The 14,182-nt window shown below is 45.0% G+C and overlaps 1 protein-coding gene across 2 annotated transcripts; it reads left to right on the top strand.

Annotated features, from left to right (window-relative positions):
- The first annotated feature begins 1,371 nt into the window (after positions 1-1,371).
- Positions 1,372-13,836, top strand: MORN4 (MORN repeat containing 4). 2 transcript variants are annotated; one of them, XM_027112225.1, is made up of 5 exons: positions 1,372-1,478; positions 9,612-9,704; positions 11,667-11,781; positions 12,191-12,300; positions 12,550-13,836. In XM_027112225.1, the coding sequence occupies exons 2-5, from the start codon at positions 9,638-9,640 to the stop codon at positions 12,696-12,698; spliced, it is 441 nt and encodes a 146-aa protein (XP_026968026.1). In that variant the 5' UTR covers positions 1,372-1,478; positions 9,612-9,637; the 3' UTR covers positions 12,699-13,836. The 2 variants fall into 2 exon arrangements, with proteins under 2 accessions (XP_026968026.1, XP_026968025.1); XM_027112224.1 differs by lacking the exon at positions 1,372-1,478 and adding an exon at positions 1,746-1,870.
- The last annotated feature ends 346 nt before the right edge of the window (positions 13,837-14,182 follow it).

Genomic DNA, 14,182 nt, shown 5'->3' with positions numbered 1-14,182 from the left:
TTCTTATTAATTAGTTCTGCGAAATGTCTCATGTTTACCCCTTTCTTTCCATCCTCACTGATACCGCATTAGTTTTGAGACTCTCAGGATGTCTTAGCTACATTATTGCAATAGCTTCTGAGTTTCTCTGCTTCCAATCTCTCTCTGATCATCTCTGGGTATCACTGCCAGATTAATTTTCTTAAAACACTGGTTTTATTGTGTCACTGCTCTGATCAAGAAACTACATTTTTTTATTATGGTAAAATATATGTAATATTTATCATTTTAACCATTCATAAGTGTCCAATTCAGTGACATTAAATACATTCACAATGTTGTGTAACCATCACCACTCTCTATACCCAAAGCTTTTTCATCATCCCAACAAAAACTCTGTACCTGTTAAACAGTAACATCCTCTTCCCCTGGCTCTTGGTAACCTCTAGTCTACTTTCTGTGTGTACAAATTTGCAGATTCAAGAAACTACATTTTGCAAACCGTATCTTCTACTTTTTCAGGTCTATCCATAATTTGACCACAATCTATTTAACCTTATTTCTTCATATTTTCTAAATACACATTCTCCAATCTAATATCTGTTTTCTTGACACTCTGTTCCTCAACTATTGTAATTATATCCATGGTTAACACCACACAGTTCAGCATGTTGAACCAGTGAGTTAGAGCTGGATTGAATCTTATAGATTTGCTAGTGCAATCTCATTTCACAGGCTAGAGAGCTTACCAACTTGCTTGAAGTCACACACAGTTGGTGGCAGAGATGGGATTTGAAAACAGAATCCAAATCTTTTAGAACTACAGTTTATTGAGCACTTACAATGTCAGACACAGTACTGAGCATTTTACATTGTATTTTCATACAAGTCTTGGGGAGACTTTATCATTATTACTATTATCATCCTTTCTACGGATTAGGAAATCCAAATTCAGAGAAGCAATTTGCTTACTCTCTTCATTCGCCTGCCTTCTCTTAATAATTAAGTATATAATAATTAAATATAGACATGGATTTTTCCATGCACATGAACTTTTTCTTCTCCACATCGAGGCCGTAAATCTTATGAGAGCAGTGTTCATGTCTATTCTAGCCTGGCAGAACCTAGCATCATGCTGTATTCACATTGTTCGGTAAATAAACATATGGATAAACCGGTTGGTGTGCATGGTATTTGGGAGGATTTGTTCCAATCTTGGCACTATATTTTTAATACAAAGGATATGAGTCATGACAACGGCAACACAAATCCGTATAATGAATGCAAAAGTGCCCTGGTATCATCACAATGCTGGCACAGGGCTGATACTCATGAAACTGCAGTTGCCCCATCCTGCGCTTCACAATTTACAAAGCCGCACCTCAAAAGTCAGTTTTGGGTTCTGTCCTTTAGCTCCGCGTCGGTGCCATTGACAACTGTGGAGATCGGAGCAGGATCGGAGCCGCTTGTGTGGGTGGTGACTGTTGCTTCTGACGCAGGTTTGGTTTTTGTTTGGTTTGGAGTTGACATTTCAGCTAGGCTACCTCTTGGTAGGCGAGAACTGAGTTCTCTGGGTGGCTGAGGCGGCACCGTGGGTCAGCCCCACCCCTCTTTCTGGTATTTGGCCCAGGGTTCTCGCAACACTCAGCCCCGCACAAAGATGGCGTAGAGCCCAGGCTGGGCCAATGGAGAGTGGCGTTGCTCCCGGTTGCCTAGGTAACAGCCAATGGGCTGCGGGAATTGTGCCCAGTGCGGCTGCCCGGGATGGCGGCGTCAAGTGCGGCAGGCACTGGAGGTGGTGGCGGAGAGGCAGGTGGCAGGGGCGAGCCCGGCGGAGCGGAGGTCCGCCCCGCGTCAGGGCGAGACGGTCATCCCGGAAGGCCGAGCCCAGGTTGGCTGGCAGCGCGGGTGGGAGGGGGCCGGGAGAGTGTGGTCTGGGAGGAAGGGACTGAGGAGCCCAGCCCGAAATGACAGGGGCTGCGGGAGCGCGGCTCCATCCCGAGGGTTGCTGCCCCGGAGGTCCCAAACCCGGGCCTCCTGTCTCTACCGCGGGGTCCGAGGCCCGAGCCCATGGCCTCCGGGATAGAGATCGGGGTACGTGGGCGCTGTGTGCAGAGGAGATCGCAGACCAGTGTGAGCTAAAGACCCCTCCCGCCCTGGAGAGCGGACCCGGGGTGAGGGAAGTAGCGGTGCTGGAAAGCCAGAACCGGGTGGGAGAAGGAATGGGGAGGTCGACGAGTAAGTGTTGCCTTGTTGCGGTCTAGGGCTTTGTTTGCTCTGGGTCCGCCTCTGTCACACTCTGGTGGAGAGACGTCCCTCACACACATCCTTGGGAAGTAGGATGCTTAAATTAGTTGATGGTGGCATCCCTACTGTCTAGCATCTCCAAACTGCTTAGGTACCACCGGGAATCACTCGGTTGTATTAGAACCCAGCCCAGGAATTTTACTTTCTCATGAAATAGAATAGTATCCTGGCAGTCGCCATCACCCCAAGGCGTCTGGGGTTTTTCTGTTTGTTTTGTTTTGTTTTGACCTTCTTTCTGGTGTCAGGATTTTCTTCCCACTTTCTTCAGTCTAGCTGTCCCACAGTCTTCCTAAATAAGACCTTTATCTAGTAGCGGTACATTTGTTTACTTTTCCAGTGGAAGGAAGAATTACAGTGAAAGAGACTTACAGACTTAAAACAAAGACAGTTATTTTAAGCTCACTTAAAATACTTTGAAAAGAACATTTGACTTTTTGTTCTAGGTCCATTACAAGCCTGATTTTTGTTCATCAAAGACTTCATTTTCTTCTCTTTAGGATTCTAAATGCCTAAGAGCTGCTTTCTTTATAACTGAAAGAATTTCAAGACTGTCATACCCTGGGGAGGGTGGCTTTAGGGGGACAATGTGAAGCTATATGTAGATAGTTAAGGTGGATGCCTCCAAAAAATATTCTTAAACTGAAAATCTATTCTCTTTTATGTTAGTTTTTTTTTTTTTATTAATCCTCTGGATTTGGACACAGGTTACTGTGGATGCATAAATATTTTTTAACCAGTTTGATTTCTGAAATTAAAAAAAAAAGACAAATGGAATGGAAACAAAAGTTCTCATTCCTGTCTTCGAGTTCTGTTTGGAAATGTCTGGGGCGGGAGAAAATAAAGATAGCAAGGATATAGTCTATTGTGCAGACTAATAGTGTGTTGGTTTATAGGCACAAAATAGTCATTTTCTTTTAGATAAATGTTTGGATTGATCCTTTGCAACCCATCTATCAAGAGAGAGAAAGGGTGGGCATCTGTTTAGAAGCATGAATCATCTTGGCTTTGTAACTAGATTCCACATGTAAATCTGAAGCCTAAACTCCTAGGCCATCTGTTCTCTTTAAAAAGATTTTTTGAGGGCTTCCCTGGTGGTGCAGTGGTTGAGAGTCCACCTGCCGATGCAGGGGACGCGGGTTCGTGCCCCGGTCCGGGAGGATCCCACATGCCGCAGAGCGGCTGGGCCCGTGAGCCATGGCCGCTGAGCCTGCGCATCTGGAGCCTGTGCTTCCCAGCGGGAGAGGCCACAACGGTGAGAGGCCCGCGTACCGCAAAGAAGATTTTTTGAATAGCTCATACAAATACTGATTTGCATTCCTTATTTCTTTTTAATATACATTTATTTATTTTTGGCTGCGTTGCGTCTTTCTTGCTGTGCACGGGCTTTCTTTTCTCTAGTTGCGGGCAGGCTGCTCATTGCAGTGACTTCTCTTGTTGCAGAGCATGGGCTTAGTTGCTCTGCGGCATATGGGGTCTTCCTGGACCAGGGCTCGAACCTGTGTCTCCTGCATTGGCAGGCAGATTCTTAACCACTGTGCCACCAGGGAAGTCCCTGCATTCCTTTAAAGTATTGTTTTTTTTAGTCTGCATCAGCACTGGCTATCCTTTATTAAACTAGATTTGTCTCAAGGACCATGGTTACTGATAGAGTTCTTTTTGGGGTCAGTGGCTATACAGCTATTAATTAGCATGGCTAACTACAGAAGTCATACATGAAAACCCTGATTCTGCCTCAGGCAGTGACAATATCAATTATTTGGACACATGTAGAAGTTTCAAGTCAAGTGTGTTCAACCATGGCCTGAGACACATGGAGTGTACATGTGTTTCCTTTAATTAGCACTTCTAATTGTGTTCTTGGGAATGGACATCGTTTTGACAAGCAGCTGTTGAAGTTTGCTATATCTCCCTAGAACAAAAAGGAATGGGAATTTGTAGTATGTGCTTTTGAAAACAAATGGGAGAGGATGGCGGCAGGGATAGGTTGAGGGATGATGTTCCCATTACAATTGCTGTGTAACCGATTACCCCAAACTTAGCTGCTTAAAACAACCATAGGATGCTCACAGATTCTGTGAGTCAGGAATTGGGAGATAATCTCTCTCTCTCCTCCATGATACATCAGCTGGGATGTGGGCTCAGTGGCTGGGGACTGGAATCCCTGAAGGCTCCTTCACTCACTCCTGGTGCCTGGGCTAGGATGATTCAGAGATGAGGACTGCCAACTGGAAGCACCAGCACATGTGACTTTTTATGTGGCTCGGCCTCCACTGAGCCTGGTAGCCTCAGGATAATCAGACTACTTATGTGGTGGCTTAGGTCTCCAAGCTCAAGTTTACCAGTTAGCAAGATGGAAATTGCATTACCTTGTATGATCTAACCTCAGAACACACCATCGCTTCCATCACGTTCTATTGGTTGAAGCAATCACAAACCTAGCCAGATTCATAAATGAGGAGTTAGCCACTACTTTTTGATGGGGCAGTGGCAAGGTCAAATTGTAGAAGAATGTATAAGACAGGAGATACGATTGAGAATATCTTTGGAAAATTCAGTCCACTCTATTTGGTAATGAGAAGCTAATCTTTCAAGTTTCATTGGCTTCTTTGAAATATTTAGGATATGTTGCCCAAGAGCTAACAGCATACCAAAAGAGTGGCTAGGTTTACAGTTGGAGGGGCTGGGTAGTACTCAGTCCCTAGTAATCCTCAAACTGGAGAAGAACCGTTCCCTTTCTTTCAAGTTCCTTCTACTGGTGGGATGCCACTGTTTAGAAGTTTTACATAGCCTTGAGAAAAAGTAAACGCACAAGAGGCTGAGCCCCTGTGTAGTCAGTCTGGCTCCTCAAATTGCACTGAAATAACTCCTTCCAAAACTTCGAGTGAGGCTTCCCTGGTGGCGCAGTGGTTGAGAGTCCGCCTGCCGATGCAGGGGACGCGGGTTCGTTCCCCGGTCCGGGAGGATCCCACATGCCGTGGAGCGGCTGGGCCCGTGAGCCAGGGCCGCTGAGCCTGTGCATCTGGAGCCTATGCTCTGCAACGGGAGAGGCCACAACAGTGAGAGGCCCGCGTACCGCAAAAACAAAACAAAACAAAACAAGAAAACTTGGAGTGAAGACAAGTTAGTCAGCTGCTGCTGAACATTGAAAGGAAATGTCCTTATCTTATCATCTTCCTGTAGAAATAATGATTTTGCATTTATGTGTCAGAACGGTTGTTTTGTTCTAAGATTTAGTAGAAGATGTAACCATTCATATTCTGACTTATTTTGAAGGAATGAAATAGCTCAGATTTGTGCCATAAGCTGACTTTTAGTTCTCTGATGTAATTAGTTCTCAGAAGAGCTGATGGTGACCTCTAGCTGTCAACATGCCTTTCTGGACTGGAAAGCGTTTTCCTCTGTACTTTCGATGGAAAACTGCTTCTCTTCCTCTCATTAATGTTGTATTTGCGATGGAGTCATGTTGACCTCTACCCCAGGCATACTCTGATGCTGGGCTGATGATAAGAGGCTCGTGAGCCTGAAATTAGATGCTGACCTTGTGGAACATTGATGGGACAGAGATGGCACACCAGGTGCCAGCCACTGAGAAAATAGCCCCCCAGAGGTACTGAGGGGCATTAAGACAAGAAAATGATCCTGATCTTGGGATATCTTCTACAATGTGAGGGACCCTGAACATGGAGCTCCTGAGTAACTAGAAAAGTGAGAAAATCCCTGTTGTACCAATGGGAGTGACTCCAAACATCACCAAAAGAGCTTCCACAAAGCTGGCCTTCATTATGGGGGTAGAAATGAATGTCTCTCCATGTTTGGGTGAGAGCACAGGGCTTCTGCTCTGTTCAGGCCAGACTGTCTACACATCAGACCATTTCTGAGCTTTCAGCATCTGCATCAAAATCATTATGACATAGGCCAAAATTAGAATATCCCATAGGGTGCTGATAAAGAACAGATGAGTGGCTATAATTTACTTTTCCCCTACTTAGTACTTACCTCATTAGTCAAAATTGCTGATATTTTTTCAAAGTGTCATTTGAATTTGTAAGGAAACACAAAAGATCCTGAATAGCCAAAGCAACCTTGAGAAAGAACAACAAAGCTGGAAGTATCACGCTCCCTGATTTCAAACTATACTACAAAATTACAGAAATCAAAATAGGATGGTACTGGCACAGAAACAGGCACATAGATCAATGGAATAGAATAGATGGCCCAGAAATGAACCCACACTTATATGGGCAATTAGTCTACCACAGAGGAGGAAAGAATATACCATAAGGAAAACACACTCTTCAATAAATGGTGTTGGGAAAACTGGACAGCTACATGCAGAAGAATCAAATTGGACTACTTTCTCACACCATATACAAACAAACAAACAAACCCTCAAAATGGAGTAAAGATTTAAATGTAAGTCATGACACCATAAAACTCCTAGAAGAAAATGTAGGCAGTATGCTCTTTGACATCAGTCTTAGCAATATTTTTATGGATACATCTCCTCAGGTTAGGGAAACAAAAGCAAAAATAAACAGATGGGACTTAGTCAAACTAAAAAGCTTTTGCACAGTGGAGGAAACTATCAACAAAATGAAAAGACCACCTAGTAAATGGAAGAAGATATTTGCAAACAATGTACTTGATAAGGGGTTAATATCCAAAATATACAAAGAACTCATAAAACTCAACATCAAAAAATCACACAGCCTGATTTAAAAATGGGCAGAGGTCCTGAATAGACATTTTTCCAAAGGAGACATACAGATGGCCAAGAGGCACATGAAAAGATGTTCAACATCACTAACCATCAGGGAAATGCAAATCAAAACCTCAATGAGATATCACCTCACAACTGTCAGAATGGCTGTTATCAAAAAGATAACAAATTACAGGTGTTGGGGAGGATGTGGAGAAAAGGGAACCCTCGTGCACTGTTGGTGGGGATGTAAATTGGTGCAGCCACTGTGGAAAACAGTATGGTGGTTCCTCAAAAAATTAAAAACAGAACTACCATATGAGTGGAAGTGGAGCACTTCCACTCCTGGGTATTTATCTGAAGAAAATGAAAACAGTTCTTAGAAAAGATACATGCACCCCTATATTCATTGCAGCATTGTTTACAGTAGCCAAAATATGGAAGCAATCTAAGTGTCCATCAATAAATGAATGGGTAAAGAAGATGTGGTATGTGTGTATATATTCCATATATATATATATATATATATACACACACACACACACACACACAATGGATATATATATATATATATATATGAATACTACTCAGCCATAAAAAAGAAAAAATGAAATCTTGCCATTTGTGACAATATGGGTGGACATAGAGGGTATTATGCTAAATGAAATAAATCAGAGAAAGACAAATGCCATATGATTTCACTTATACGTGGAATCTAAAAAACAAAGAAAAATGAATAAACATAACAAAACAAACAAAGTCATAGATACAGAGAAGAAACAGGTGTTTGCCAGAGGGGAGGGGGTGGAGAGATCAGAGAAATAAGTGAGGGAGATTAGGAGGTACAAACTTCCAGTTACCAAAAAAAAAAAGGAAAGAAAGAGAAATAGGGATTGCATTTTCAAAAATATGTCAAATGATTCTATTTGTTTCTTTATATTTATTGATGTTTTGGGTATCTTAACTCCCTTCTTATAGAATATCCTTGAGTATAAATATTCTTTTACGCTCATATGAAGCTATACCTAGCCAGTCTCCAAATGTTACCAGGTTTTTTTGTTTATCCTGTGATAATCATTCCTGCTCCCATTACCCTGTTATCTCCCTAGATCAGGCTTTATGATCTCATACCTGGGTATATCAGTTAGCTTTTGCTAGGTGTGTTATTACACACCATCCCCAAAACATAGTGGCTACAACAACCATTTCTTTAGTCCGTGATTCTGTGGGTCAGTAATTTGGGGCTGGGCTCAGGAGGGCAGCTCTTCTAGTCTTGTCTGAGCTCACCCATGCATCTGTGGTCAGCTGGGACAGCTGCTCCACGTGGCCTCTCACCATCTGGCAGACTAGCCTGGGCTCATTCACATGGAGGCAGAACAGTTCCAAGTGCAATAAGAGAGCAAGCCCAACAAACAAATGCTTTTCAAACCTCTGCTACGTCACCTTTGCTAATGTTCCATTAGCGAAAGCAAGTCAGATAACCCACCCAGATCCAACAGGCAGAGGAATAAATAAGCTGCCTCTTAATGGAGGATCTGCCATATCTGCAAGGGCATGGATGGAGGGAGAACACTTTGTGCCCATTTTTACAATTGACTAAATGATCACATCTCCTGCCTTGCAGCTTTTCTGGCTGTAGACGTTTGCTGTTCCAGCCCATCCTGCTTCCTTCTGCCACATTCATTTTCCTTAGACTCTGCTTTCATATTTCGTATTATAACCCCCAGAGGTTTCTTCTCTTCCATACCTTATCAGCTATCAACCCTTCTGCCTAGCTTTCAAAGGTCTCCTTAAGCTGGCCTGACCCTAAAAGCAGAGCACATGGTACAGGGGAAAAAGAACTAGCGGCAGTCAGGGGAGGCATGGGCACGAGTTCCATCATCATCATTGTTCTCTAACTAGTTTTTAACCTCTTGGGGCTTCTGTTTTCTCCAAATGTTTCTCCCTCCAAAATGAGGGAGTTTGGATTAAATCTGAGAGGTTCTTTTCAGATTTAAGATTTAGGCTGAGTGTACATAGATGAATTTGTTTCCTGTTACTCCCTAAATAAACCTTCAACTCGAATAAGACCCGGCTTCTTAATTCCCACCGCACATGTCGTGTTTATATTGCTCTTTGTGCTTCCATTCCCCATGTTTTCTCAGTCTGGCATTGCCCTTTGCGTTCTTCACTGCTTGTTTTAAATTCTGCCTGTCCCTTTTCTTTGTAATCTCTGCCATCCAGTTTGGCACTTAATTATATTATCTCTCCTATTCAGTGTTTCAGTTGTTAGTCTTATCAGCTAGATTATAAACTCAACGAGGAACGAGACTACATTTTATACATTGACTAAGCACATAGTAGGTATCAAGCAAATATTTACAAATTAATCGTAAATTTCCATCCCAGGTCTTAGAAAATTGGAACCGGCTGAAGACTTTTAAGACAAGTAGGAGGATAAGACTGCTTGGGCAGAGGTGGCGATGATGGTGGTGGCGGTTGGAGAGGGGGGATTTTTGTTAAATGTAATCAAGGCAGTTTACACTTACCAGGCTGGTAGCCTTTCGAAGGTATCTATAAAATTGCTTTACAGGCCTTTCCTCCAGCCATCCTACGACACTGGTTCTCCTCTGCTTATTTCTTGCAGTTTTCATCCTTCTGTAAGCTGTCACCATGACCCTGACAAAAGGTTCCTTCACCTACTCCAGTGGGGAGGAGTATCGTGGCGAGTGGAAGGAGGGTGAGAGGACCCGTGGGGAACATCCAGTGATGAACACTTCCTTTGGCTGAGGGACAAATACATCAGGATATATATAGGACAACTTTACGAGTCTTCATTTCTAACTTCTAAAGCCAAAGAGTGCCCTTCCTTTATTTGATTTTAGGATTATAAATAAAGGAATTGGAAAATGCTATTGTTACTCCAATCTCCAGAAATAAGTTAAACCTTCCCACTTCCCACTTCTAAATTTGAAGTGTTTTAACACTCTTTTTTTTTTTTTTTTTTTTTTGCCACGCCTCGTGGCTTGCAGGATCTTAGTTCCCCGACCAGGGATTGAACCTGGGCCTATGTCAGTGAAAGTGTTGAGTCCTAACCACTGGCCTGCCAGGAGAACCCCCAACACTCTTTTTTTTGTTTGTTTTTTTTTTTTTGCGGTACGCGGGCCTCTCACTGTTGTGGCCTCTCCAGTTGCGGAGCACAGGCTCCGGACGCGCAGGCTCAGCGGCCATGGCTCACGGGACTACCCGCTCCGCAGCATGTGGGATCTTCCCGGACTGGGACACGAACCCAGATCTCCTGCATCGGCAGGCGGACTCTCAACCACTGCGCCACCAGGGAAGCCCCCCCAACACTCTTTTACCCTTTAGTGGTATTACTTGGGAATTGTTTTTATAAATGCTAAGGTACTCAGCAGAGCAAAATGAATTATTTTTAGGGCCCATAAGTTGCAAAGTACAGATTCATTGTAATGACTTGATTCTAGTGAATCTTAAGGAAGAAATTAGGGCAGACACTCAAGAGCAGATGACATTCATTGCCTTGAATTTCCTGTGACAGCTCATTACATTTGGAAGTATCTATTCATAGGAAGGGCAGAATTCCTCCAGCCTGAGGCTTTACAGGAAGCACTTTAATGATGTTCAGTTTGGAAACAGTCTGGCCACTTAAAAGTCTCACGGGTCCAGTCCTAGCAAACCCGGAACTGCCCTGAGGAGACTTGACTCTCTGTAGTTGTGCCAACGAAGAGCAGTTCACACTCTTTCCAGACGCCTCATTCTTTTCATGGTAGATCCCTGCAGCTGATGAATTTTTGAGCCTTGAGAGGAGAAATTGTGACATGGGACGTGACCTTGCCTCCGTACATCCACAGCCTTTTCTCCTGCCTCCCAAACACCTACTGTCCCCTTTAACGTGACCTTTTAAGGGGAGAGGCTTCTCGAGGCTCTGCTGGGCAGTCTCTATCCACCAAAAGAGCGCCCTTGTACCCGGAATGGCATTGCTGCTTCTCCAGTATCTTGCTCTGTTCTCTGGTCAGTTCAGTGGGTAAGCACAGCCCTATTGATGGAACAAAGCTCAAACTAGTATTGCCAGTCAGGCTGTTAGGTTTGCCCAGCAGCTTCATGGTGTTGGAGGGTACTTTAATTTTTTTCTCAGAGTGTCAAGGCAGTTAAGTGTCGAGGGCTCCAGAGTCAGTCTGCCAGCTGCATTTGCTGTCTTGCTCTACCACTTTTAGTTGCTCTGTGATCTTGAGTAAGTTTTTTATCTTCTCCTTGCCTTGGTTTCTGCATCTGTTAATGGGAATAATAATAGTATTGGGCCTACCTCCTAAGGTTGTTGTGAGGATTAAATAAGATGATAAATACAAAGTGCTTGGAAGAGTGCGTGGCACATAGTGAAGGCCCTGTGAAGTTAGCTATTGTGATTTTTATTTAAATTTTTTTTAAGCTATTGTGATTTTTCAGTGCTCTCTTATCTTCATACTTGGAGAGACCTGCTCCAAATCTGATGGTTGTGACTTAAGAAGGGAAGATCTTAGAAGCCAGCTTATTACTCTGGGTAATAGTTCTCTGCCCTGCTAATGTCACTGCTTCTCTTCTTTCCTTTGTGGGTGGGGTGATGCAAGGCAAAGGATGTTGGACTGTGAGAGGGGACCCTGAAGCTGCCCCATCCCAACCTGACACCTGTCTTCTCTTTGCTCAGGCCGCAGACATGGTTTTGGTCAGCTGATGTTTGCAGATGGTGGCGCGTACCTGGGCCATTTTGAGAATGGGCTCTTTAATGGCTTCGGGGTACTAACCTTCTCAGATGGCTCGAGGTGGGTACTGGGTCATCATTCCTTTCTCAGCCTTAAACTAGGGAAGGGAAGTTCTGTTCTAAAAGGGACAGTGAGAAACACCTGGTCAAACCTGAGCTGGTCCCGGGCCCTCTGAAAACAGGCAAGGAGCAGCGTTTGTTCTTTTATTGGTTACTTTATAAATACATCTAAAATTTGAAATGGCAAGGAGGTCAGTGACCTCCCACCCCACCACTGTCCTCTTAGGTTATTTCCTTGAGATTAGAGCCTCGTATCATACACACTCTCTGACCCTTCTCTGCTGGCTGGGTGGGTGGGAGCTCTGGAAGAGTGGAATCAACTTTGCTCCTTGGTGTTGATAACCACACATTTGGTGTTGGCAGCTGCCTGACTCAGTTATCCTGAAGTCTGACATCTCGTGTTTCTGCAGGTATGAGGGGGAGTTTGCCCAGGGCAAGTTCAACGGCGTCGGAGTCTTCATTCGACATGACAACATGACCTTTGAGGGGGAATTTAAAAACGGCAGAGTGGATGGTTTGGGTAAGTTGCGGGCCAGCAGGACAGGTGACTGACAAGCATAAATGGGTGGAAGGACACTTTTGCAGCTTTAATCCTCCTGTGGATGCCCAGCAATGCATAGTGACTGGGTGCCAATGCCGGGTCATCAGACTCACCAATAGAGTACCCAAGGGCTGCAAACTTTTCTCTCCCTCCGCCTCTACGTAGCAAGCAGACCTCCCAGCCACTAATGCCACTGTCTCACCCATATTTTCTCTGTCCCCCTCAAAGGCCTGCTGACTTTCCCCGATGGTTCTCACGGAATACCCCGCAACGAAGGTCTGTTCGAGAACAACAAGCTTTTGCGGCGCGAGAAGTGCTCGGCGGTGGTTCAGCGGGCCCAGAGCGCCTCCAAGTCAGCCCGGAGCCTCACCGCCTGACGTGGCGCTGCGCCCAGCTGACAGCAACGCCCCACCACCTGCTGGGGGTGAACAAAAGAATCCGATGTGAGAGGAGATGAGAATGACCATGGAGCAGAAGTTCCGGGAGGGGCCCCGTCACCTGCCAGGCAGGGCTTCGGTTACAGAAGGTCTGAGGCTCGGGCCGCTGGCCTTGCAGCAGTGGTACCCGGTGTGCCCTGCCCTTCTCTTGCTCGTTGGTACTCTCTGTCCCTAAAACCATGGGTCACCCGGTGCAGACCTGCTACTTCATTTTCTGCCAAGTGATACAGAGTCTCTTCCTTCCACCTCTATTTGGGGCAGATGATCCCAGCCCCAGATTAGGGCCAGTGCTCTGTACTGCCCTGGAGAAATAAGGAAAACGATAGGAGTGGCTTAGACAGTACAGCGGTCCTGAGAAAGTCAAGGCCAGAGCTTTTCTGTATGTTACCCCTGCATTCGCTTCTGGTTGGCATCATGGCCCCAGGCCTTCCACTTTGTCTGACCAGACTGGTCCTCATGTCTGCTTATTGCCCCTGTGAAGGGTTCAGTGAATGCTATTTCCCTCTCCCTTGACTTCACAAACATAATTTGTGCTCCTCTCTCCTTCCTTAGACATGGGAAAGGATCCCTTTAGTCAGAAAGAAACCGATATAAACAGTCACCTTATAACTTGTATTTATAACTAACTCCAGGGCAAGGGCAGATATCTGTGGGTCCCATCAGGCCCTGTCATGGAGTGAACTAAATCCTTAAGGATGGCTTGGGCTGACACAGCTTCTTCCCAGTGGACCAGTAGGTCAGACCCACCTCAACCCCTTGGGGTTCAGGTAGAATTGGACCCATCATGGGATGGCAGTGAACTAAAAGAGCATTTGGTTCACTGTAACTCTTGCACCATGAGCCTTGGCCATCAGGCCTAGGGATCAGATCTTGATCGACTGGATCCCTGCACAGTTCATCACAGAGGCCTCCAGTTACCCTGTGACCCAAACATGCCCCCCCAGCCCCTTATCCTCACACTGAATGTCTCCTCAACAGCAGATTGTGGTGGAAATTAGAGCCGTGTGCCTCTATTTATTCTCTGAATTGTACTGTAGAAACAAGTGTTTATGAGGACTAAACAATCACCAGAACTGCCTATACTTAGTTTTCTTGACTCTCTTGCTGTACACCCTTATGAATATTGACCCATTTGCTGTTTCTAAAAGTTAATTATAGATGGGGGCTTGAAACTGACACTGCACACTTTACTACATAATATCATCTAATTCTGAAAGGTAGGAACATTAAAAACACACACACACACACACAAAAAGCCAGGCAGGGCTTCCCTGGTGGCGCAGTGGTTGAGAGTCCGCCTGCCGATGCAGGGGACACGGGTTCGTGCCCCGATGCGGGAAGATCCCACATGCCGCGAAGCGGCTGGGCCCGTGAGCCATGGCTGCTGAGCCTGCGCGTCCGGAGCCTGTGCTCCACAACGGGAG

Source organism: Aethalodelphis obliquidens, unplaced genomic scaffold (assembly GCF_003676395.1).
Source record: "Aethalodelphis obliquidens isolate GAN/ISIS:26980383/991018 unplaced genomic scaffold, ASM367639v1 scaffold11, whole genome shotgun sequence".
Classification (NCBI taxonomy): domain Eukaryota; kingdom Metazoa; phylum Chordata; class Mammalia; order Artiodactyla; family Delphinidae; genus Aethalodelphis; species Aethalodelphis obliquidens.
This window is presented reverse-complemented; position numbering and strand designations above follow the sequence as displayed.